The sequence below is a fragment of the Podarcis muralis genome, chromosome 8 (assembly GCF_964188315.1).
Source record: "Podarcis muralis chromosome 8, rPodMur119.hap1.1, whole genome shotgun sequence".
In the NCBI taxonomy this organism is placed as follows: domain Eukaryota; kingdom Metazoa; phylum Chordata; class Lepidosauria; order Squamata; family Lacertidae; genus Podarcis; species Podarcis muralis.
This window is the reverse complement of record NC_135662.1, coordinates 486,944-511,939: the sequence shown is the minus strand read 5'-3', so window position 1 is coordinate 511,939 and position 24,996 is coordinate 486,944. Positions and strand designations below refer to the sequence as shown.

At 52.4% G+C, this 24,996-nt stretch overlaps 1 protein-coding gene across 1 annotated transcript; it reads left to right on the top strand.

The window, feature by feature from the left end:
* The first annotated feature begins 1,913 nt into the window (after nucleotides 1-1,913).
* On the top strand, nucleotides 1,914-24,520 carry PARP10 (poly(ADP-ribose) polymerase family member 10). The gene is made up of 10 exons (XM_028735895.2): nucleotides 1,914-2,215; nucleotides 4,583-4,828; nucleotides 4,948-5,193; nucleotides 6,973-7,826; nucleotides 9,234-9,446; nucleotides 10,138-10,258; nucleotides 18,018-18,977; nucleotides 19,122-19,261; nucleotides 20,386-20,560; nucleotides 23,900-24,520. Exons 1-10 carry the CDS (start codon nucleotides 2,056-2,058, stop codon nucleotides 24,199-24,201), a joined length of 3,417 nt encoding a protein of 1,138 aa, XP_028591728.2. The 5' UTR covers nucleotides 1,914-2,055; the 3' UTR covers nucleotides 24,202-24,520.
* Nucleotides 24,521-24,996: the final 476 nt, after the last annotated feature.

Here is a 24,996-nt window from a genome sequence, read left to right as displayed (position 1 = left end):
TGGAGGCCAGTTCTGGATCCACACGTCCTTCCACAGTGGGGACATTGGTTTCCGGGCGGGAGCTGATTCCGGTGTCGATTTGCCAAGCGTGCCTTCCTCTTAGCACATTTCTCCCTTGCGTCCTGAGTTCGAGTGACTCCCTCTTTGGCCATGAGAGGAGACCCACAAGGAAGAGACGGAGGGGAAAGAGAGGGGAGAGCTGCTGAGCAGGAGTCCCAGGATGCTCACTTGAACTACCTGCCTGTTGTGGGGAGGCAGAGAGATGGATTGGGGGGGCATCTTTGGCTAGCCAACTTTTTATAAGAGCAGACTCCTGGTTTTTATTTCTGTCGCTTAACAATACATTTGAACTAGATGACCGTCGGTGTCCCTTTCCAACCTTACAATTCTGTGACCGGTTCCATACCTGCTATTGGGTCCCCAGAGCACAGATTCACACAAAGCGGCAAAATGTCCTTGCAGGTTATTAACAGGGTTTTATTTGAAATGCATATGCAGAACAAAGGCACAGAGTGATAAGCTCGCAACCTGCGCTCCCCAGTAAGGGTGCGCCCACTTTTTATACCCCTTAGAAGGCATAGACACGTGTTCACATGTAAAACATGTGATTTACACCAATAGCAATCAGATGGGGCTTTGTTTCTTGTGTTACCCTCCTCCTTTTCAGCCTCCCCCCCCCCCCCTGTCTGGGGTTACAATAAGACCCATTCAACCTTCCTCTGATCTCTGCCCGCCTCAGCCCCACATTCCAGAGAGAGAGGCCCATTTTCACGGTAACATCTCAGAGAGGAGAAAAAGCCTTGCTCTTCTGGCTGGTTGTAAAAACCTCCCGGCTTTAAAGGAAGGGGTTTTGGGGAGAACATCTGAGAGAGGAGAAAATGCCTAAACGAGTTTTTGGGATCCTATAGAGAACAATATTGTAATGGCCCTTCACTATGATTCGAAGTTCTAGTGAGGAAGCTTTTCCCTCAGGGACAGCCAGCCTAGGTGGAGGGTTCGAAACCCCGCTCTGCCCTGCAGCTCCCTGGCTGCCCAGTCACTCTCATCTCTTGGCCTCACCTGCCTCACAGGTGGGTGTGAGGAGGAAACGGGGAGGAGGAGAACCATGCGGACCACCTGAAACTCCCTGGCAGATAAAGGTGGCATGAAAATGAAATAAATCAAGGGGAACCCCTCTTGACGGCCCCCCATGCCTTCAGTCCCCACCCTAGGGCAGGGCAGCAGCCCCTCCTTGCTCAAGCTATGGGTCCCCAACATCTTTCAAGGGGACGGAGAGCTGGCGCGCAGTGCGATCCTGAGTGTCGAAAATGAAATAAATCAAGGGGACCCCCTCTTGACGGCCCCCCCGTCTAGTCCCCATGCCTTCAGTCCCCGCACTAGGGCAGGGCAGCAGCCCCTCCTCGCTCAAGCTATGGGTCCCCAGCATCTTTCAAGGGGACGGAGAGCCGGCGCGCAGTGCGATCCTGAGTGTCGAAAATGAAATAAATCAAGGGGACCCCCTCTTGACGCCCCCCATGCCTTCAGTCCCCCCCTAGGGCAGGGCAGCAGCCCCTCCTCGCTCAAGCTGTGGGTCCCCAGCGTCTTCCAAGGGGCGGAGAGCCGGCGCGCAGTGCGATCCTGAGTGCCGGCGCCGGAGAAGAGCGCGCGCTGCTGAGTTGAGCCGGGCAGGGCCCTTCCGATGTTGGGGCTCAGCCCCCTCTGGATGCCCGCGGGGGGTTCTTGTTCGCCCTGCCCCCCCCCCCCGCTTCTGGGTCCGCCCCCGAAGCGCCTCCTCCAGGCAAAGGGGGCGGGCAGGTGCCGCAGAGGCTTGTGGGCGTTGTAGTCCGCCCCCCCCCGACAGCTGCGGGGCTGCCCGCGGCGCGCAGCTGGGCCGGAGAAGCTCCTCCGCCGCCGCCGGGACGGGCGGCTCTTGCCCTGCGCAGCGGCCACGGGATCCCGGGCGCCGAGTCCGTCGGGGCTGCGCGCGTCCGCTGGGGGGCGTCGGGGCTCTCTCTCTGGCGCGCGTCCCCGCCCCTTCCTGCTCCCGCCGCGGCGCTTTCGCTTTCGCTTCCCGGGATGGCGGCGTCGGCGGTGGAGGTGCGCGGGGTCCCCGGCGACGTGGCGGACGAGCTGCTGGTGCTCTACTTCGAGAACCGGCGGCGCTCGGGCGGGGGCGCCGTGCAGAGCTGCCGTCGGAGGGGCGCCCGCGCCACCCTCACCTTCGAGCGGGAAGAGGGTGAGTCGCCGGCCGGGCAGGGAGCCGTCCAGGGGGCGAGAGGAGCTCGGCTTGCAAGGGGCTGGAGGGGGGCAAGCAGACCGAAGGGCACCCAAGCAACTTTCCTCTTCGGGGAAAGAAAAGGTCTGGGCTGTTTTGCAGCTTCCCCGTCCCTCCCCCCCCTTTACAGGTGAAAGCAGGAGCCCCCTGGCACATCAGGGGGGGGTGAGAGTGCGCCCAAGTGCGCCCCGGAAATGGAAAGGGGTTGCAGGAATTTATGTATAGGTTGGGGGGGGGTTGCCCCTCCAGCAGATATCAGGCACATGCAGCCCACTACCAAAACCAGCACCATCACTTCTGTGACTTTTGTGACTTGTCCCCACAAAACACTTCATCAGTTTCTTCCTATCTATTCAGTGGGCCTCTGCTGCAGAATACCAAATGTAAGAATTCACTGATCAATGTCTCTATGCACTGGCTCACTGGGAAAACTTCAGAAATTCCTATAGACCTGTGAGCTCAGCTCCTCAGCAGCCCCTCTGCCTGAGGGATAACTCCTGGCATCCTGATACCTGAGGGCCAGACAGGTAGCCATTCCAGAAATAACAAACCCAGATGAAGACAAAAGGTGTGATTAACTTGGCTGAGAAACAGGGAAATGTAAAGATCTCTTTTGTTCCACTTGATGGGTGTTTGGTGGAGGGCAAGGGGAACCATGGGGCAGGGTCCAGGATGCTCAGATTACGGCCACCAGACCTCCCCTTTCCTGATGTAACCGTGATGTATAGTGATGTAGTTTGGGGGGGGGTGTAACATGGGGATTAGCAGCTAATAAAAGTTTGGGTTCTCTTTTGTTCTGGGCTTCCATCTTGTTCCACCTGGTGGCAGGTGGGAGTCCTGTCACGACAGTCTTCAATCAAGACCAAGCCGACTGGCTGCTGTTTTGCTCTGGGATTCCTGGCTGGGGTCCTTATTTTTTGTCCAAGGGAGCCCTCAGATTTCTCCATTAACAAAGGGAACCTCGGGGGGGGGGGGCGGAGTCTGGGCTGGCTGGCAGGAAACTTCTGCCATCCTTCGCGTTTCCTCTCCTTGCAGACTGTTGCTCCTTTTTTGTAGACAGTGCTTGTCTCCCGCAGCCATGCCAGAGAAATTCTTTTGGTCTGCGAACATGGAAGAAAATTTGTATTGCACAAAAGAGGCAGGGGAGCACTTGTTGTCAGCCTTACTGTTGGAGAAAGGTGACTCTCATCATCATCATCATCATCAATTTATTATTTATACCCCGCCCACCTGGCTGGGTTTCCCCAGCCACTCTGGCTGCCTCCCAACAGAACACTAAACATTAAAACATTAAAAGCTTCCCTAAAGAGGGCTGCCTTCAGATGTCTTCTAAAAGTCAGATAGTTGTTTATTTCCAGTATATCTGAAGGAGTGTCTCCACCCCCAACATTCAGCCAAGGTCCATCTCCTGAGGGCCTCCTGGAGATTCCCTCACTGAGAGAAGCCAACTTACAGGGAACCAGGCAGAGGGCCTTCTCGGTGGTGGCACCCGCCCTGTGGAACGCCCTCCCACCAGATGTCAAAGAGAACAGCAACTACTAGGCTTTTAGAAGACATCTGAAGGCAGCCCTGTTTAGGGAAGCTTTTAATGTTTGATGTATCACAGTATTTTAATATTATGTTGTAAGCTGCCCAGAGTGGTTGGGGAAGCCCAGCCAGATGGGTGGGGTGTAAATAATAAATTATTATTATTATTATTATTATTATTATTATTTCTTGACATCTGATGGGAGGGCGTTCCACAGGGCGGGCGCCACCACCGAGAAGGCCCTCTGCCTGGTTCCCTGTAACCTCACTTCTCGCAGGGAGGGCACCGCCAGAAGGCCCATGGAGGAGGACCTCACAGCGGCCAGGGGGAGGGGAGGGGGAAGCAGGGCAGCTCCCCTTCTGGAAGGGGAGCTGGAAGTGGGCCTTTACACCCCAGAAGAGCCCTGCAGCTGGATCGGGCCCATCTAGTCCAGCCTGCTGTTCCCACAGTGGCCCTGCGGATGTCTCCATGGGAAGCAGGGGTGGCTGGCCCTTGGCATGTGATCTGGGAGATAATCAGATAATCCAGGGGTGCTTTGCTGCGCTGGTGTTGCTGTAGCCCAGAGTGAGTGGGGAACCTGTGGTGCCCGCCAGGTGCCAATGCAACTCCCACCCACCCTGACCATTGGCTGTGCTGCCTAGGGTGAAGGGGGTCCTGCAGCATCTGGGGGCACCAGGTTCGCCCTGCCTGCTGCTGACACTCCAGCCTCTGGCCCCCCCAGGGATGGAGCTCCTGGGCTGCTGGGTTGGCGCTTTCTCTTCTGCAAAGTGACCTTCTGGCCTCCTGCTCTCTCCATGCAGATGCCCAGCGGGTTCTCTCCAGAACGGGCCACCAGCTGCAGGACGCCCACCTGACGGTGCACCCGGCCGCCCCTCGGGATTATGGGAAGGTGGTCCTGCAAGGCCTGAACCCCCAGACCAGCCGGGACCTGGTGGAGCTTTACGTGGAGAGGATGTTGAACTGCGAGAGTGGCGACTGCTCCGTCTTCCGCAGCCACAGAGGGGATCAGGCCCTGGTGCAGCTGCCCAGTCCGCTCAGCAACGCAGGTACGGGGGGGCTTGTGTGTCTCCTGCTTCCCTCCTGTCTTCCGGGGCGGGGGGGCTCTTCTTTTTCTGGGCTTCTTTCTCTTCACTCGGTCTTCTTTCTCTCCCTCTCCTCCTGGCAGAGTTCCTGGCCTTGGCGGAGCATGTGCAGAGTCGCCCGCTGGACGGGGCCCGCCTGGCGCTGGACTGGGTGGAGCAGACGGACGGCGTGCTGGTGCAGTGGGGGGAGGGCCCCGGCCCCAGCCCCCTCAGCCAGGACCTGCTGGAGCTGTACTTCGAGAGCAAGCGCAGCGGTGGGGGGCCAGTGCGGGCCATCAGGCTGCTTGCGGGGGCCACAGTGGCTGTCGTCTCCTTCCAGAACCCGGCAGGTAAGGGGGGAGCCTGGAACTCTCCGCAGACTCACTTCCTCCGGGAAGGCCGGGGGGGGGGGGTTGCTGGCATCCTCTGTGAACCCGAGTGGGTGGGGGGCAGTGTTAAAAATTCAGGCTGCCAGACCTGATGGGACTCAATTAATTAATTAATTAATTAATTATACATACCCCACCCATCTGGCTGGGCTTCCCCAGCCACTCTGGTTGGCTTCCAACAAAATTTTAAAATGCAGTAATGCATCAAACATTAAAAGATTCCCTGAACAGGGCTGCCTTCAGATGTCTTCTGAATGTCAGGTAGTTGTTTATCTCTTTGACATCTGATGGGAGGGCGTTCCACAGGGCAGGTGCCACCACCGAGAAGGCCCTCTGCCTGGTTCCCTGTAACTTGGCTTCTCTCAGTGAGGGAGCCGCCAGAAGGCCCTCGGAGCTGGACCTCAGTGTCCAGGCAGAACAATGGGGGTGGAGACGCTCCTTCAGGTATAGTGGGCCTTTGAGGCCGTTTAGGGCTTTAAAGGTCAACACAAACATTTTGAATTGTGCTCGGAAATGTACTGGGAGCCAAAGCAGATCTTGTTATATGGTCTCGGCGGCCACTCCCAGTTACCAGTCTAGCTGCCGCATTCTGGATTAGTTGTAGTTTCCGGGTCACCTTCAAAGGTAGCCCCACGAAGAGCGCTTTGCAGTAGTCCAAGTCAAGTCAGCCTAGTCCTTCTGGTGTCCTCCTGCACTGGCTTCCTGCAGGAGATGGCTGATCCTGACCACAAGAGATGGGGACTGGTCCGCTGGCTGTGTGATCTCCATGGTCAGCGACTGCCTGGGGCTCTGAATGGCACTTTCTGGGGAAAGCTGCTGCTTCTGCTCTCTGGTCCGCTTGGTTGGAGAACCGGGTTCTGCCCCAGGTGGGCCCCTTTGGCCTGATCCTGTTGCGGATGTTCTTAGGCTGGCTTAAGGCAGCAGAGAGCTGAGCCACACACCCCTCGCATGTGCCCGTTTGCTGAACTCCAGAAAGTGAGTTCAGGATGACCTTTGGGTGCCTCTCCGGACAGACTCTTTTGAGGGAGAGCAATGGGGGCAGCTGCCCCCCAGGCTTCATGCACGGCAGGGGGTTTCATCAACATTGCTACCATTTGGTCCGGTGCTTGCAATGACCAGATCCCTTTCTCTTTGTTCTTTTTTCATATATATAATTTTTATTAAATTTTCTGATTTACATTTCAAAATATTCATTTGAACAATCTTAAATCAGTGACTTCCCTTCTCTTTCCATGGTTCATTTTACATACCACACATCCTGGCATATTTTACATGAACTAAACCATTCAGTAATCCATTGTTACATCCATCAAAACTTATTTACACTGCTGAATTTATCTTAATGCTACTAGTCCATTCTGTCAACTTAAGTTGCCGTTCTTCTTTGGTTGAGACCTCGCTCGTTTTCCATTTTTGGGCTAGCAGAATATGGGCTGCGGTAGTAGTATACATAAAAAGTCTTTTACTGTTTCCCCACCCAATTCATTATATATCGTTTCCCAAAACATTTTTACCCTTTTACAAGTCCACTGCATATGACAAAACATATCCTCAACCTCTTTGCATCTCCAGATCCCTTTCTTTCCAGCCTCCACAGCCATCTGCCAGGGGGTGGAGCTGGATGACCCTCGGACCCCTTCCAGCTCTACCATTCTGTGATTCTGTGGCTCAGAATTTGGAGTTTACCGGCGGTCGCGGTGATGGCACTTCACCCCGTCTCCTCTCCCTCTTACCTTGCAGTGGTGGAGAACGTGCTGCAGAAGACCCACCGCCTCCAGGACCACAGCTTGGCTGTCTCCCCCCACTACGACTTCCTGGAGCCCCCAGAGCAAGAAGGGGCTGAGGTGGACAGAGCCCCTGCGGGGGACACAGAGACCCCCTTCGCCCTCCTGCCCCTCCCGGAAGCCTTCCCCCGGCAGCTGCTGCAGGTGGACCTGGTCCTCCGGGAGCTGAACGCCCCTGCCCCAGAATGCGAGATCGCCCTGGACGAAGCCGGCCTGCGCGTCTCGGGGGGCGACCCTCTGCGCCAAAAGTGGCTGCTGGAGCACATCCAGGGGGTCCTGCAGAACGTGACCCCCGAGCGCCTGCCCTTCTCCGCCTGGGTCCTGGACTTCCTTCGGCAGGAGGATGTGCGGAGTCGCCTGGCGGAGCGGCTGGCCGAGCGGGGGCTGGCCGCCTGCTTCCTCCCTGCTGCGGAGGAGGTGCTGGTGGCGGCCCTGAGGCCCGAGACGGCCCGGCTGGCCACTGAGCTGCTGGGCGCCTCCCTGGGCCACTTTGCCCTGCCCTTGTCGGAGAGGCACCTGCCGGCCCTGGCCTCCGCCCGCTGGGCCCAGCTGCAGGAGACGCTCCCCTGCTGCCTGGTGCGCCTGGAGGAGGGCGGGGAGCGGCTGGAGGGCCTGACCCTGGCCGGGATGGAGGCCGAGAACCGGGCGCGGCTGGCGGCCTGCCTGCAGGAGAGCATGCCGGACGAGGCCCTGGTGGCCATGGAGCCGGGCGCCCTGCGCTACCTGCAGAGGTACTACCAGGAGGTGCTGGCGGGCATGGGCAGCGTCACCCTCCTGCCCCTGGAAGGAGACGACGTCACAGGCTTGCGGGTAAGAGGGGGGCTGCCGCTGCGGGGTCCGGCTTCTCAGTTTGTATTGCATTGGCTTGCCGTTGTTTTATTGATTATCGTTTAGAAATTATTTATTGTAACTGTTGTGTGGATTTCTGTTTAACTTTTATATGTTATTACCGTATTTTTTGCTCTATAAGACGCACTTTTCCCCTCCTAAAAAGTAAGGGGAAATGTGTGTGCTTCTTATGGAGCGAATGCAGGCGAGAGGCTCTGCTCAGCGCTCCCTTTAAAGAGCCGCATGGAGCATGTGTGCGGCCCTTGCTGCCCTCCTCCCTCCTCGGGGAAAAGCCTGCAAGCGGCGCACACACGCCGGCTGCCTCTGGGGGTGCTTCTGAGCCCCCAAAGGTTGGGTGCAGGAGGCCACGATCCCCTCCCCTTTGGTGCCTGGACGGAGAGATGGGTGCCTTGAGCCTGTCATAGCCCCACAGAGCTGCTGTGGGGATAAAATGGGGAGGGGGAGAACCCTGAACGCCTTCTCAGGGGAGTCCCTGGCAGGAAAGGTGATGTGTCTTCTGCTTCCCAGAGAGAGGATGTCATCTGGCACTCAGAAGCCCTTTCCAATTATTCTGAATTACCGTGACTCCTGAATTGTATTAATGTTTTTGCTGAATTTTTTTGCTGGCTTTTCAGACTCCAGTGCCATTGCATCCTAACCTGTGTGATTTCAAACGTACCTGGTTGAGATCCTGCAAGTAAAATGTGAGCAAGACAGAGAGCTTAGAAGCTCTTTTCATGCTGGAAAAACCTGGTGCAGAAACATCTTCTAAGCTCTCCCTGCCTTGCTTGGGCAGGGGGCCAGGCTGTCTGGGGCACACCCATTCTGAGCTGCCCTCACAGGATCTGGCAGGGCTTCTGAGCAAGAACTTGTGCGAGCATCCCTAGTTTTCCAGAGCCAATGTGTTGAGTGGCCAGCAAGACAGAGAGTTTTAAAGCTCTTTTTTTGCAACTCATGCATGGCTTTTGTTTTTCCCCAAGGATGCAATTTGAGTACAGTTGTACCTTGGTTCTCAAATGCCAAAAACTCAGAAGTAAGTGTTCCGGTTTTCGAACGTTTTTCGGAAGCCAAACGTCTGACACAGCTTCCGCTTGAGTGCAGGAACTCCTGCAGCCAATCGGAAGCTGCGCCTTGATTTTTGAATGGTTTTGGGAGTCGAACTGACTTCCAGAATGGATTAGGTTCGAGAACCAAGGTTCCACTGTATGTGTTTTTCCATATGTGCGCCCCTCCCGGAACGTGGCCCCTGTGCAAGATGTGACTGAAGTGGCTGGCGATTGCCACGCTTCTTGTTCTGTGACGCTGTTGTGATTCTCACAATCTGCTTTGAGCTGGACCTTTGTGGAATGCAAACGTCTCAGTTGCCTCCGCTCTCCTCCTGCTGCGCAGCTGAGTGGGGAGGCCAGAGCCTGCCAGGCGGCAGCTGAGCTCCTGCAGAGTCTGCTCAGCGCCATCCACACCCAGACGGTGACGCTGGAGCTGCCGGGCATCAGCCGCTTCCTGCTGGAGAAACGGGGCCAGGAGACGCTGCAGGAACTGGAGAGGCGCTTTCGTTGCACCATCGGCCTGGAGAGGGTCCGCTGGAGCCCCCCAGAGACGCAGGTGGGTTCAGGTGCACTTTTTCGGGAGAGGGAGGGTGCCCTGGAAAAGGGGAACTCAGGAGGAAAGCAGGAAGGAGACACCCCCCATGAATGTGAAGGCCAAGCGGCTTAGTGGCGGGGCCTTTTCTGCAGTGGCCCCCCTTGGATGGGACTCCCTGGGGAAGCTCACCTGCTGCCTCCACTAGGGGCCAGACAAAACTCTCCCTCTTTTCCCAGGCCTTTGGTTGTTAAACAGTCTGTGGCCTTCTAAGTGCACCGGGGGGGGGGGGGCAGATTTTTTTTTTGTATTATTACATTCTGCACTTTATGTTCTTATGTCTTAAACCGCCTTGTGAATGTTGGATGTAAGGTGGTGTGTAAATTTAACAAACAACAACAACAATTTTCCCTGGGGGTGAAACCATATTCCAGCTGAAGGGGGGTTTCCAGCACCTCTCCCTTTTCCCTTTATACTTTCATGGTTTACTTTACTTTCATGGCTGGGGTATAAATAAAATAATAATAATAATAATAATAATAATAATAATAATAATAATAATAATATGCTATGTGCCTTTTATTTTCTGGTACGGTGCATAGAATCATAGACTTGTACAGTTGGAAGGGTGTCCAGCCCAGCCCTCCCCCCTCCCCTGAAACCAGGCTTGACTCTGCGAATGCCTCTGACTTTCTTTTCCCCAATTTCTCCCCAGCACGAACTGGAGACGTCTCAGGAGCCGCTGGCGGTGAGCTGCCCGCGAGATGCCCCCCATGGGCAGGAGCGGCTGGGAGCCCCAGTGGGCACAGCTGGTGAGCCAAGTGACGCCAACCTGGGTAAGATCCTGCACCCTTCTCCTGCCTGCCTGGGGACGGAGAGGAGAGAGGCGCTGTGGGGCTGGCATGATGGAGGGGGGGGGGCAGTTGAGCTTCCTGCCCTTTCTTGCCCCTGGGAGGGGCTCTGGAGATGTCCCTCCCCCACCCCCAAAGTAAGACTTGCTTTAAATCACTTTTTTCCCAGAAAGACTCATTCTTGCTAGTATGATCTTAATCTTTACAACCAGGTGAAGGTTTCATTTTTGGTATAATAAATTTTCAGAGTAGTTTTTACAGTTATATCAAAAATTTCTGATTTGGTTATACTATTAGAAATACACAGACAGGTGCTCCTGAACATGATTAGGGAGGACCGGTTGGTGCAAGGAATACAGGTCGGAGTGAAACAATACAAATTGAAAGCCTTTGCAGATGACTACACGTTCCCAAGATGGAGGGTGAGGGAACAGCTGCAGTCGCCTGTGGTTCCTGCGCAATGTTTGCCATCTTGCCAAAGGTTGCAGGCAGCTTTACCTGCAGCAATTGCATGTTGATTGCCCTCTTAAAAGACAAAGTCCAGCAACTGGAGGAACGTGTAGCTACGCTCCAAAGAATTAGAGAGCTGGAACTCTTCTTGGAAGCAACAGAGCACACCGTCTCCACCAAGGAAGAGACAGGGGACTCCCCTGAGAAGGTGGCTAGTTCACCAACACAGGAGCCAGATATATGGAGAAACGTGACTCAAAGAAGTAGGAGGCCCAGGGTTCGCTCTGATTGTTTAGAAATACGCAATCGCTTTGAGGTCCTTTCCCCTAGCATGGAAGACGAAGAGCAGACTCCATTTGAGGATCTCTCCCTCATTACAGTCGATCAGGTATATGAAGACGAGGAGCAAAGGCAGTCCTCTGGGAATGTCCAGGCGACCTTGGAACCGACAGCTCACAGAAGAACCCCGACCAGACCTAAGAGGAGGCGTGTAGTGGTGATAGGGGATTCCCTACTGAGGGGAACAGAAGCAGTGATCTGTGGGCCTGACAAGATGTCTCGGGAAGTGTGCTGTCTCCCCGGGGCTAAGATCCAAGATGTAACTGAACGACTGCAAGGAATTATAAAACCCACTGACAAATACCCCTTCCTCTTGGTTCATGTGGGAACCAATGACACTGCAAGCAATAGCCTCCAGAAGATCAAAAGAGATTACGAGGCTCTGGGCAGGAAATTGAAGCAATTAAATGCACAAATTGTCATCTCATCTGTCCTCCCAGTTGAACGACGTGGCCCAGGGAGAGAGGGAAAAATAGTGGAAGTGAACAACTGGCTTCGCAAATGGTGCAAACAGGAACAGTTTGGATTCTTAGATCACGGAATGCAGTTTCTTGAAGATGGACTTCTGGCAAGCGATGGGCTGCACCTCACAACGGTTGGGAGGAATGTTTTTGCCAAAAATCTCAGAAACCTCATCAGGAGGGCTTTAAACTGACTAATGTGGGGGAGGGAGACAGTGCTCCTGAAGGTAGGAGTCTATCAATTGATGAAGATGATCATCCAAATGTCATAGACCGAATGGAGCAAAGAGCATGCAGACCTAGTGGTGGGAGGAGAAAATCCTTAAATAAGAGACACGGGGGAATGATTAATGGACTTCAATGTCTGTACACTAATGCGCAAAGCATGGGAAATAAACAAGATGAGCTTGAGCTCCTGGTACAGCAAACTAAATATGACATAATAGGCATCACTGAAACCTGGTGGGATAAGTCCCACGATTGGAATGTAATAATGGAGGGATACAATCTATTTCAAAGAAACAGACCAGACAAGAAAGGAGGAGGAGTGGCGTTATATGTCAGGGATGTGTATACCTGTGAAGAGATCCAAGATTTAGAACCTCAAAGCCAAAGTGAGAGCATTTGGGTCAAAATTAAGGGAGAGAAGAATAACAGTGACCTCATTGTGGGAGTTTACTATAGATCCCCAAGCCAAACGGAGGACATAGATGATGCCTTCCTGGAACAGATGGCCAAGCATGCAAAAGGAAGGGAGATAGTAGTAATGGGGGACTTCAATTACCCGGATATTTGTTGGATGTCAAACTCAGCCAAGAGCATAAGGTCAAACAGATTCCTCACTGCCCTTGCAGACAACTTCATTGTCCAGAAAGTGGGAGAAGCAACAAGAGGAACAGCCATTTTAGATCTGGTCCTAACCAATGTTGATGACCTGGTTAGTGGGGTAGAAGTGGAAGGATCATTAGGCGCGAGTGATCATGCTCTTCTGAAGTTTACTATACAGCGGAAAGGAGCAGCCAAGCATACTAGGACTCAATTTCTCGATTTTAAGAAAGCCGACTTCATAAAGCTTAGGGAAGTGCTGGGTGAGATCCCATGGACAGTAATACTAAAAGGAAAGGGAGTTCAAGATGGCTGGGAGTTTGTTAAGAGGGAGATAGTAAAAGCACAACTTCAGGCAATACCAATGAGACGGAAACATGGAAGGTGCCTAAAGAAGCCAGGATGGCTATCTAAAGAACTTTTAACTGAGTTAAGATTAAAAAAGGATGTGTACAAAAAATGGAAAAGGGGGGAAACCACCAAAGAGGAATTCAAACAAATAGCCAGCACGTGTAGACACAAAGTCAGAAAAGCTAAAGCACAAAATGAACTCAGGCTTGCTAGAGAGGTTAAAAGCAACAAAAAAAGGCTTTTATGGGTATGTTCATAGCAAAAGGAAGAACAAAGAAACCGTGGGGTCACTCAGAGGAGAAGATGGTGAAATGCAAACAGGGGACACAGAAAGGGCTGAACTCCTCAATGCCTACTTTGCCTCAGTCTTCTCCGATAAAGAAAACAATGCCCGACCTGAAGAATTTGGAGCAAATGATTCAGCAGAGGAAACACAGCCCAGAATAACTAAGGAGATAGTACAAGAATACTTGGCTAGTTTAGATGTATTCAAGTCTCCAGGGCCAGATGAACTGCATCCAAGAGTATTAAAAGAACTGGCAGATGTGATCTCAGAACCACTGGCAGTCATCTTTGAGAATTCCTGGAGAACAGGCGAAGTCCCGGCAGACTGGAGGAGGGCAAATGTTGTCCCTATTTTCAAAAAGGGGGAAAGAGAGGACCCAAATAATTACCGCCCAGTCAGTCTGACATCAATACCAGGGAAGATTCTGGAGCAGATCATTAAGCAAACAGTCTGTGAGCACCTAGAAAGGAATGCTGTGATCACCAATAGTCAGCATGGATTTCTGAAAAATAAGTCATGTCAGACTAACCTGATCTCGTTTTTTGACAGAATTACAAGCCTGGTAGATGAAGGGAACGCAGTGGATGTAGCCTACCTTGATTTCAGCAAGGCATTTGACAAGGTGCCCCATGATATTCTTGTAAAGAAGCTGGTAAAATGCGGTCTTGACTATGCTACCACTCAGTGGATTTGTAACTGGCTGACTGACCGAACCCAAAGGGTGCTCATCAATGGTTCCTCTTCATCCTGGAGAAGAGTGACTAGTGGGGTGCCACAGGGTTCTGTCTTGGGCCCGGTCTTATTCAACATCTTTATCAACGACTTGGATGATGGACTCAAGGGCATCCTGATCAAATTTGCAGATGACACCAAACTGGGAGGGGTGGCTAACACCCCAGAGGACAGGATCACACTTCAAAACGACCTTGACAGATTAGAGAACTGGGCCAAAACAAACAAGATGAATTTTAACAGGGAGAAATGTAAAGTATTGCACTTGGGCAAAAAAAATGAGAGGCACAAATACAAGATGGGGGACACCTGGCTTGAGAGCAGTACATGTGAAAAGGATCTAGGAGTCTTGGTTGACCACAAACTTGACATGAGCCAACAGTGTGACGCAGCAGCTAAAAAAGCCAATGCAATTCTGGGCCTCATCAATAGGAGTATAGCATCTAGATCAAGGGAAGTAATAGTGCCACTGTATTCTGCTCTGGTCAGACCTCACCTGGAGTACTGTGTCCAGTTCTGGGCACCACAGTTCAAGAAGGACACTGACAAACTGGAACGTGTCCAGAGGAGGGCAACCAAAATGGTCAAAGGCCTGGAAATGATGCCTTATGAGGAACAGCTAAGGGAGCTGGGCATGTTTAGCCTGGAGAAGAGGAGGTTAAGGGGTGATATGATAGCCATGTTCAAATATATAAAAGGATGTCACATAGAGGAGGGAGAAAGGCTGTTTTCTGCTGCTCCAGAGAAGCGGACACGGAGCAATGGATCCAAACTACAAGAAAGAAGATTCCACCTAAACCTTAGGAAGAACTTCCTGACAGTAAGAGCTGTTCGACAGTGGAATTTGCTGCCAAGGAGTGTGGTGGAGTCTCCTTCTTTGGAGGTCTTTAAGCAGAGGCTTGACAACCATATGTCAGGAGTGCTCTGATGGTGTTTCCTGCTTGGCAGGGGGTTGGACTCGATGGCCCTTCTGGTCTCTTCCAACTCTAGGATTCTATGATTCTATGAAAGCCTTTGCAGATGACTTGGTGTTAACACTACAGGAGCCAGAATCTAGTACAAAAAGAGTTCTAGAATTGATACAAGAGTTTGGCCGGGTGGCGGGATTTAAACTGAATAAGCAAAAAACCAAGGTTTTGGCAAAAAACTTGACATTATCGGAAACAGAGGGGTTTCAGAGGGAGACAGAATTAAGTGTGGTTAAAAGAGTGAAATACCTAGGGGTTCATTTGTCTGCTAAAAATTTGAATTTATTCAAAGACAATTATGAAAAATGTTGGACGGAAATTAAAAAAGACTTAGAGACTTGGTCAAGATTGAAACTTTCCTTGTTGGGTAGAATTGCAGCTATAAAAATGAATGTATTGCCGAAAGTGTTATTTTTGTTCCAAACCCTACAGATTGTGGACAGAGTGGAATGTTTTGGAAAGTGGCAGAAGGATATTTCTAAGTTTGTTTGGCAGGGCAAAAAGCCCCGGATAAAGTTTAAAATATTAACTGACTCAAAAGAAAGAGGGGGGTTTGCCCTGCCAGACTTAAGGTTGTATTATGAAGCTGCAGCCTTCTGCTGGATGAAAGATTGGCTACTGCTTGAGAACACTGATGTTCTAGATCTGGAAGGGTTTGATAACGCTTTTGGTTGGCATGCATATTTGTGGTACGACAAGGTAAAGGCTCATAAAATGTTTAAAAATCATATTGTCAGAAAAGCAATATTCATGGTCTGGACAAAATACAAGGACTTGCTAGAAAATAAGACCCCGAGGTGGCTATCACCAGCAGAGGCCAAGGCCTGGAAAAAACCTAATATGGAGGTCGGTTGGCCGAAATATGGGGAAAGTTGGAGAAAATTGGAGGTTGCAGAGCTATGAAAAATTAAAAAATAAGGTGCAAAATTGGTTCCATTATGCCCAAATACAAGAGGTTTTTAAATTGGATAAAAAAGTAGGCTTCCAGGTGGAAAAATCGAAATTAGAAACGGAATTGTTAGAACCAAAGACTAAAGTACTTTCGAGAATGTATAACTTGCTGCTTAAATGGAACACTCAGGACGAGACAGTCAAATCAGCAATGATAAAATGGGCTCAGGACATTGGGTATAACATTATGTTTGAAGACTGGGAAAGGTTATGGACCACTGGTATGAAATTCACGGCATGTAATGCCTTGAAGGAGAACATTATGAAAATGATATACAGGTGGTACATGACCCCATTCAAACTTGCTAAGATATATCATCTGTCTGATAATAAATGTTGGAAATGTAAGGAGGCTGAAGGGACATTCTTTCACCTCTGGTGGACTTGCCCAAAAGTGAAGGTCTTCTGGGAAATGATTCATAACGAGCTAAAAAAGGTGCTTAAATACACCTTTCCTAAGAAACCAGAGGCCTTTCTCCTGGGCATTGACGGCCAGAAGGTGCTAAAGAACGACAGAACCTTTTATATGTATGCAACAACAGCAGCAAGAATATTAATTGCAAAATATTGGAAGACACAAGATTTGCCCACACTGGAAGAGTGGCAGACGCAATTGATGGACTATATGCAACTGGCCGAAATGACTGGCAGAATCCGAGATTTGGGAGAAGAAACAATTGAAGTGGATTGGAGAAAATTTAAAGACTATTTACAAAAATACTTTAAGTTATATGAATGTTAAGAGTTTGCATGATTCAGAAAATTTAGCTTCAGTAATAAGATTCGGTGATATGGAAATTAAGTTTATAATTATGAAAGGACCAATGTCTAAAGTAACATGATTTTTGAAGGTAATGTAATGCAATTAGATTATAAGTTTTAAACATAGAGTATACTTATTGGAAAGTACAAAGGAATGCATGAAACAAGGTAATAATTTGCTGATATCTTTATTGTAAAGAATGCAGGGTGAGGGAGATGTGGGGAAGTCCAGTTGGTTTTGAGAAAAATATTTTGGAAAGTTGGTTCCTTTTTTCTTTTATCTTCTTTTTCCTTTTTTTTTCTTTCCTTTTTTCTATAACTTGTATCTGGAAAAACCAATAAAAACATTGTTAAAAAAAAAAAGAAATACACAGACAGATAATTATGAAATTGTTGTGAGGTTTAATAAGTTAACTGTTTATATTTGGACAATTTTTCTTCTGGACTTTATTGGAAGGAGAAAAATAACGATTTCCTTAATAACAATTTAAACAATTTATTTAACTAAAGCAATAACGTTCTAGCATATGTATCCATGTTTGTTAACTGATGTGGTTAAACGATTTTTTTAACAGAAAACTGAGACTGAGTTTTAGCACACATGAAAAACTTAAAACAAACCCTGATTTCCTGATGAATAGCCTTTGGACTGTAATGTAACTTAAATAGAAAACTAGCTTTAGAAAGATTTTTCTTCTGAAAGCATTTTGTTTTAAAAATCCAATTTAAATTTAAAGAATCTGATTTAAATTTTTAAAAATCCATTATTATTCTTATTTTAAATCATTGATTTTTATCCACCCTGCCAGAGCCCCAGAGGAATAAATCATAAAATCACTATTCGGATTCCTGCATTGCAGGGGGTTGGGCTGGCCCTGAAGACCCCTTCCAGCTCTACTTCCAACTCGTATTTACGGGACCGCCTCTCCTGGTCTGCCCCGCAGAGGACCTTAAGGTCCATGAATAACCATAGTTTAGAGGTCCCGGGCCCTAAGGAAGCCAGACTATCCTCCACCAGGGCCAGGGCCTTCTCAGTGGTGGCTCCGACCTGGTGGAATGCTCTGTCCCAGGAGACCAGGGCCCTGCAGGATTTAACCTCCTTCCGCAGGGCCTGTAAGACAGAGCTATTCCACCTGGCCTTTAATTTGAATTCAGCCTGATCTTTCATTTCCCTTCTCTTCCCTTCCCCTCCCCTTTTATGAAGATTACCCGCTCTGAGACCCCACAGCTAATTCTCCCCTGATCTCCTCGCTGGCCCAAGTAGGACCAATTCAGCCAGCTAGCCCTGTGGATTATCTAATTGATTTTTGATTTTTATTGTTATTCATGTTTTTATACTGTATTTTATGCTGCTTCTGTAATTAAGTCTTTTAAATTTGTTGTTAGCTGCCCTGAGCCCGGTTTTTGAACCGGGAAGGGCGGGGTATAAATACATTTCTAAGATGGGGGGTCTCCTCTGTGCCTCCTCCCTCGAAGGCCCCTGTTGAGAGAGGCCGGCTTGGGGAGCCCTCTAGCTGGGGGGGGGGACGTGGGGGGTGTGTGCCTGCGGGGCTGCCAGGGCATTGAGCCCCCCTCCCCGCCCCTGTTCTGCCCCCTGATGGCCTCCTTTCCCTCCACAGAAGAGATCAAGGGTCTGCTGGCTGCCCTCCAGCCTCCCCGGGGGGCTTCCCCAGCCGCCGGACGGGGGTCCTGGTCCTTGGAGAACGTCAAGGTGGAGGAGGAAGAGCAGGAGGACCTGTACACTGACCCCGAGCAGCCCTCGCAGGGGGCAGAGACGGCCCCTGCAGCTGCCAGGGCGGAGGGCACTGATGCCACGGCAGAGGAGGAGGAGGGGGCGCTCGAGGAAGGACCCCTGTCCCTGCGGAGCAGCGTGGCCGAGGAGGAAGAGGAGGCTCAGCTGCTGCTGGCTATCCAGCAGTCGATGGACAGCGCCCGGCGCGAGGAGGAGGAGCTGCGCCGCGCCATGGAGCTCTCCCTCACCAGCTGGGCGCAGGAGCAGGCACCCAGCGCCGACGCCACCCTCCTCTCGGCTCTCAGCATCTCCCTGGAGGATGCCAGGCAGGCGGCCGACTCAGCCCAGGTGGCCGTCTTCCTGGGGGTGGAGGAGGACGCGGCCCCCCTGGCACGGGAGCTGCAGGCCGCCCTGCGGGCCCAGCTGCGGGAGGAGAGGGTGCCCCACGCCGCCCTGCGCTCCCTGGCACCGCCCTGCCTGGCCTACCTGGCCCACCTGGAGCGCAAGCACGCCGTGCGCATCTCGCTGGACGGGGAGGTGGCCGTGGTGCGAGGCTTCGCCGACTACCCCGTGGCCGCCACGCGGGACCTGGCGCTGCTGCTCACCCGCCTGCTGCGCACGGAGGCCGTGGGGGACCCTGGCGACGCCTGCTGGGTGCACTGGGACCCCCAGGGCTCCTCCACCCCATACTCGGCGCAGGCCAGCGCTCTTCTGGAGCAGGCGTGGGGTCGGGGGCTCAAGCGCCTGGACGTCTTCTTTGACGGCCGCCCCTTCGCCATCGACTTCGAGCGCATGGAAGAGTACGATCTGGGCAGTGCCTGCACTGTGCCCATTGGCCGCCTCCCAGGTAGGCTCTGCCACCCCCTTTGGGCGTGGTCTTCCCCTCCAGGGCTGCATGGGCTGCCTCTTGGCCCAAGAGTGGCTGTGGCGTGGGGGGAGGGCCCCTCCGAGCCCACGCCCTCCTCCTGACGGGCAGTGCCCCCCTCTGCAGGTCCTTCTGTCCCTGTGGGGCTGGATGACGGGGAGGCGAGGCTGGTGCAGCTTGTGGAGGGAACAGAGGAGTTCCGGGAGACGGTGCGCCATTTCTACGACACCCTGGAGGAGATGCACAACAAGATCCGCATCGTCAAGGTATTGGGGGCGGGCACTGGTCTGGGACAGCCGGGGGCACCATGCTGCGGAGCGAGGGGAGCCAGCGTGGCGCCCGTGCTGGAATTAGACTGGCAAGAAGCTTGACCCGACAAATAACCTCTGCTTTGAAACCTCCAAGGGTGGTGGAACCATCTCTCGTTCTGTTCCTCTGCTGAACGGCTCTTACTGTGAGAAAGTTTTTCTGTCTGTTTAGTGGGAATCTCATTTCTTGTCAATTTAAGCCATGGGTTCGAGTCTTACCGTCCAGAGCAGGAGAACATAAGCATGTTCCCTCTTCCCTGCGACAGCCCCTGAGACATTTGAAGATGGCTCTCCTACCTCCTCAAAGTCTCCTCTTTTCCAGGCTAAACATCCCCAGCTCCTTCAACCGTTCCTCATCAGGCCTAGTTTCCAGATCCTTGATCATCTTGGTCACCCTTCTCTGCACACATTCCAGCCTGTCAACGTCCTCCTTAAAATTCGGTACCCGGAATTGGGTACAGCGGTGGGGGCTGACACGGTTGTTTGACCGACCTTTCAATCTTTTTTGGGTGTTCATGATGCCTTAACTAGCAAGCAGACTGGGCAGCAGTGAGTTGGTGCAGGGTCACAAATTGTCGGAGACCCGACTGGGGATTACAGCTCTGATGAGGAACGGTGGGAACCTCCCCCTCTTCCTGCTGCTGACCAGGATCCTGACGCTGCCCAGGAACAGTGGAGCAGCATAGATGTAGAGAACTGGTTTGCAGAGGGGCATAGCTCGGAAAACAACAGCTGGGCAGAACTGAGTGGGGAACAGCTAGGAGAAGCAGAAGAGGAAGAGAGAGAACTGATTCCCCTTCGCTAGGAAGTGTCCAGCCTCTGTCTCCCAGGAGTGCTAATAAGGTTGTGAGATCAGGTTGCAAGAAGGGGGAAGTGATGGAGATAATTTGGGGGGGGGGGTTAGGAGTAGGAGGGAAGCTTAATTGGGAGCACCTGTGCTACGAGAATGGCTGCATTTCTCCAAAGCCTGGCACAAATAGTGAACTTCGTGGCTGAGGTCTGGGCCAGGTCCTCGTCCCTCACTCTAACCACTGCACCACCGCTGCCTTCATGGTCCCTCCTTTTCCTTCCGTGCCCGGCAGGTGGAGAAGCTGCTGCACCCTCTTCTCTACCAGCAGTACCAGCTGAAGAAGGTGGCCCTGCTGAATGTTTGCGGGCGCCGGGATGTGGAGCGCCTCCTCTTCCACGGCACCACGGAGGAGTCCAGCCGCGAGATCTGCCTGCATGGCTTCAACCGCAGCTTCTGCGGAAAGAACGGTGAGCCAGGGGTGGGGAGGGGCTGTATTTGGGGGGCCTGGAGAACCCAGGAGGGCTCCCACAAGGGCCCCAGCCCAGATCTAGCAGCTTCCAGTTCCAGATCTGAGGGTTTGGGCCCCAACATTGGGCAAAAAAATCGGAGAGTTGTGGGGAAAGATTCCTGCATTCCAGGTGTTGGACTAGTTGACCCTTCTGGTCCCGTCCAACTCTATGATTCTATGATTCTCTGCTCTCCTTCGGACCTCCCAGGGCACTTGCTCCTGCCTGGAAATGGACACCTTGTCTAGAGTGTCGGACTGGGACCTGGGAGAGCAGAGTTCGAATCCCCACTCAGCCGTGAAGCTCCCTGGGTGACCTTGGGCCAGTCACCATCTCTTAGCCCAGGGGTCAGCAAACATTTTTGGGAGGGGGCCAGTTCTCCATCCCCCAGACCTTTGTTGGGATGCTGCCGGGGAGACGGGGGCATCGGGCAGGCCCCCAGCTGGCTCCAGCCACTGGCCGGCAGCCGGTCTCCCTTGGAACAGCATCAATCAGCGACATGAGCCTCAGATACATTTAGAGACCCGTTCATGCTCCGTCAGCAGAGTGCGTAAATCTTCTCACAGCAGAAGAGGCGGACAGAGAGATGTGCACGCATAATGTACAACATTTTATTCAGCGTAGTTCAGGAACAGAGGAAAACATGTCTGCTTCCCTTCGTCTCCAGCAAAACAGCAGCAGTGCAAAAGCTATATACAAACGGAAGTTCCCGGAAAGCGCTGTGCTGGAAATGTAAACGGGCACGTGACACACAATAGTCACGCCTGCTCCTTTTAAGGTGGAATGGAACTACCGTATTTTTTGCTCTAGGACGCACCCGACCATAGGACGTAACTTGTGTTAGAGGGGGAGAACAAGAAAAAAAACTCCCCCTCTCTGCTCAGCGCCCCTCCCGCTTGGCTGAAGGGGTGCTGCGCAGCTCTCCCTCTCTGCCGATGCCAGGAGAGTCTTGCTCTCCCGGCTTCAGCAAAAGGAACCCGAAGCCTTCGGAGAGCAGTGGGAACTCGCGCTGCGCTCCGGAGGCTTCATGTTGCTATCGCTGAAGCCAAGGAGCCTGCATTCGCTCCATAGGATGCACACACATTTCCCCTTCATTTTTTGGAGGGGAAAAGTGCGTCCTGTAGAGTGAAAAATACGGTATATCCTAATGACCTTGTGGTGGGCTAGACCGCACGCATGTGGGGCGGAGGAAGCTTCTCTCTCTCCCCCAGCCCCTCCCCTCCCCCTGCCTCCCTATGCTGCTGCCGTCGGCGCTGTGCTGTCCCAACCACGGCTCCTGTGCCTGCCCATACGAGGGCTGCTTTCGGGCCGCTTGTCTCCCCACCGCCAGCCTCTGCCGCTCGCAAGGGCAGGCACAGGAGCTGCGGTTGGGAGAGGCGCTGCACTGCGCTAACTACAGCTCCTGTGCCTGCCCTTGCAAGCGGCAGAGGCTGGTGGCGGCAGCGGCGGGACGAGTGGCCCGAAAGTGCTGGCTGGCTCCAGAGAGGTGCTGCCCAAAATGGTGCTCAGCCAGCTCAGCGCAGCCCCCTTCCTCCACTACGCAGGGCGGGGAGAAGCCAGGAGGAGGGAGGAGGCACTGCGGTGTATGGGGGGGGGGGGAAATGGGGCCAGAAAAAAATGGCACTGCAAACAAACAGAATCGCCAATCCACAGAATGTCCGCTGGCCAGATCCTGAGGGCAATTGGGCCGGATGTGGTCCGTGGTCCGTAGTTTGCCGACCCCTGTCTTAGCCTAACCGAGGAGGATGAGGTGGGGAGAAGAAGAAGAACCATTCAAGCCCCCTTGAGATCCTTGGTAGAAAAAACATGGTCTATAAATGTAAGAAATAAACTAAGTACCGTATTTTTCGCTCCATAAGACACATTTTTTCCCTCCTAAAAAGTAAGGGGAAATGTGTGTGCGTCTTCTGAAGCGAATGCAGACTGCGCAGCTATCGCTGAAGCCAGCACAGCAAGAGGGAGAGCTGCGCAGCTTGCTCTGGCTTTTCCGGGAGGTGGGAGAAGGGACGGAGAGCAGCCCGTCAGTCCCTTCTCCCACCTCCCGGAAAAGCCAGCAAGAGCCGAAGAATGGCAGACGCAACTGATAGACTATATGGAACTGGCAGAAATGACTGGCAGAATCCGCGACCTGGGAGAAGAAGCAGCGGAAGAGGATTGGAAGAAATTTAAGGACTATTTACAAAAACATTGTAAACTGTATGAGTGTTAAGAAGGATGCAGGATTGAGAACAACAGGGCATCAGCAAACTAGCTGAATATGAGAATAAGTGAAATTTGAGAAGAAGATAAATTTCAGATTAATATCATGTCTAAATTAAGTATTTAAGCTTATGATAAAAATATTTAAAGTTAGAGACATAATATTGGAAAATCACAAAATAAGATTTGAAACAAGGTGATAATTTGCTGTTTAAAACTCTAGAAATTGGGAACGCAGGAACAAGAGATGTGAGGAAGTCCAAAAGCAAAGAAAATATGGTTATGAACTACTTGATTTTGTTGTTGTATGTTTTTTGTATTATGTGTTATTCTTCTTATTCTTTTGTGTTTTTCTTTGTTTATTGTATTATGGTGATGGTTTTATATGTGTTTGGTGACTATAAATGTTTAAAACCTTTAATAAATATTTTATAAAAAAAAAGAAAAGAAAAGCCAGCAAGAGCCACTCTATCTCTAAAGAGCCGCGTCGAGTGAGCGTGTCTACTGCTCTTGCTGGCTTTTCTTGCTTTCCTCCTCTAAAAACTGGGTGCATCTTATAGAGCGAAAAATATGGTAAATAATAAACAGAGGGAAGGTTTAGCTTTTAAAGTTTGGCATTGCAAGAGGGTTTGACAGATTGACGGAGGAGGGGGCTTGCAGTGGCTGCTAGCCAGATGGATATGCTCTGTCTCCACGGCTGGAGGCAGCAATGCTTGCTGGGAACTGCAGGAGGGAAAAGTTCCTCTTGGGCATGGATCCTGCTGGAAGGTTCCCTATAAGGGGCATGTGAGAACACTACTGTCCTGGTGACTTTTGGACTGACCCATCAGGTGAGGGTTCTTCACCAGCCATGCTTTGGAAAACAGCAAGGCTTGTCCCTCCTTGGAGAATTGTTCTGAGCAGAGCCCCCAGGTGGACACATGGGGAACTGCAGGTCCTTGCCTGCTGCTCTATAATTCCCCAAGCCTGGCAGGGGTTAGGCAGGCTTGCAGGAGGTGCTTTGGGGCTGGGGGAGACCTCAGGAAGAGCCAAGGGGTCCTACACTGCCTGCGTCCCATTTCCTGACCCCAGCCCCCTCTCCCTTCCTCTTTGTCCCTCCAGCCACACGCTACGGCCACGGGGTCTACTTTGCCGTCAAGGCCGTCGTTTCCGTGCAGGAGATGTACTCCCCCTCCAGCAGCGATGGCAACAAGTACATCTTTGTGACGCGGACGCTGACCGGGGACTATGCGCTGGGCAACCCGAGCATGCGGGCCCCGCCTCTGCGGGAAGGGGACGCCGTGCCGCGGCGCTACGACAGCACCGTGGACAACCTCCGCAACCCAGGCGTCTTTGTCATCTTCAACGACACTCAGGCGTATCCTCAGCACCTCATCACCTGCCGCTGGTCCAAGCAGCCCTGAGGGGGGCAAGGGGGGGGCCTGCTGTTCCCCTCTCCCCCAGGGCTGCCAGGTGAAACTGAGCAGGGGGTGGGCAAGGATGCCCTTGGCCAGACTGTCTGATTTGGGCCTTCCCGAGGGGGCAGAGCCAGCGAGACTCCACTGGGCACCAGCCTCGGTTCAGACTGGATCTCCTAGGACCCTGCTTTCAACATATTACCTCTTTTTGTGGGGGGGGGGGAGGGGGGCTGCTGATTCTGCTGCTGCCTGCTTGGGGCATCACTTTGGGGGTGGTTTGAAGGATGGAGAAGCCATGCATTAAAAGGCACACAAGGAAAAGTCAGAGCAGGGCCTGTCTTGCTTGGGGGGTGTTTTATTTGGGGGGGGGTGCCCCCTCTGCCCCCTCTTCCTTTGCTCCTTGGCTTGGCAAGAGCAGCAGAGACCAGCCTGGCTGGGAGAGTCTCAGGCTCTGCAGGTTCTGGGCATTATCCTGCAGTGGCCAGACAAGGGCAGCTTGGGTGGCGCTGGGGGGCAGTGGAGATGGGCTGCCTCTGTGCCTTTGCCCCAGACTGTGCCTGTCCCCCAAGAAGCCCAGTGCCCTGCAGGCAACTTTGCCACGTTGGCACATGGTCTCTCTTCTTCGATTCTCGTTCCAGCCTTTGAATCTGGCTTCCCTCCCTCCTGCAGCCTGAGAGTAGCCTGGAGGGGAGAGGAATCGGAGAACTGTGGAGCTCAAAGGGACCCCAAGGGCCATCTAGTCCAACCCCCTGCAATGCAGGAATTGCAGCTCGATTATCCCTGATGGATGGCCAGCCCATC

Excerpts from the sequence above, each read along its gene's own strand:
- PARP10 (XM_028735895.2), top strand. The coding sequence starts at position 2,056 with ATGGCGGCGTCGGCGGTGGAGGTGCGCGGGGTCCCCGGCGACGTGGCG. Across the intron at positions 2,216-4,582 it reads CACCTTCGAGCGGGAAGAGG|ATGCCCAGCGGGTTCTCTCC; the intron begins GTGAGTCGCCGG and ends CTCTCCATGCAG. Across the intron at positions 9,447-10,137 it reads GGAGCCCCCCAGAGACGCAG|CACGAACTGGAGACGTCTCA; the intron begins GTGGGTTCAGGT and ends ATTTCTCCCCAG.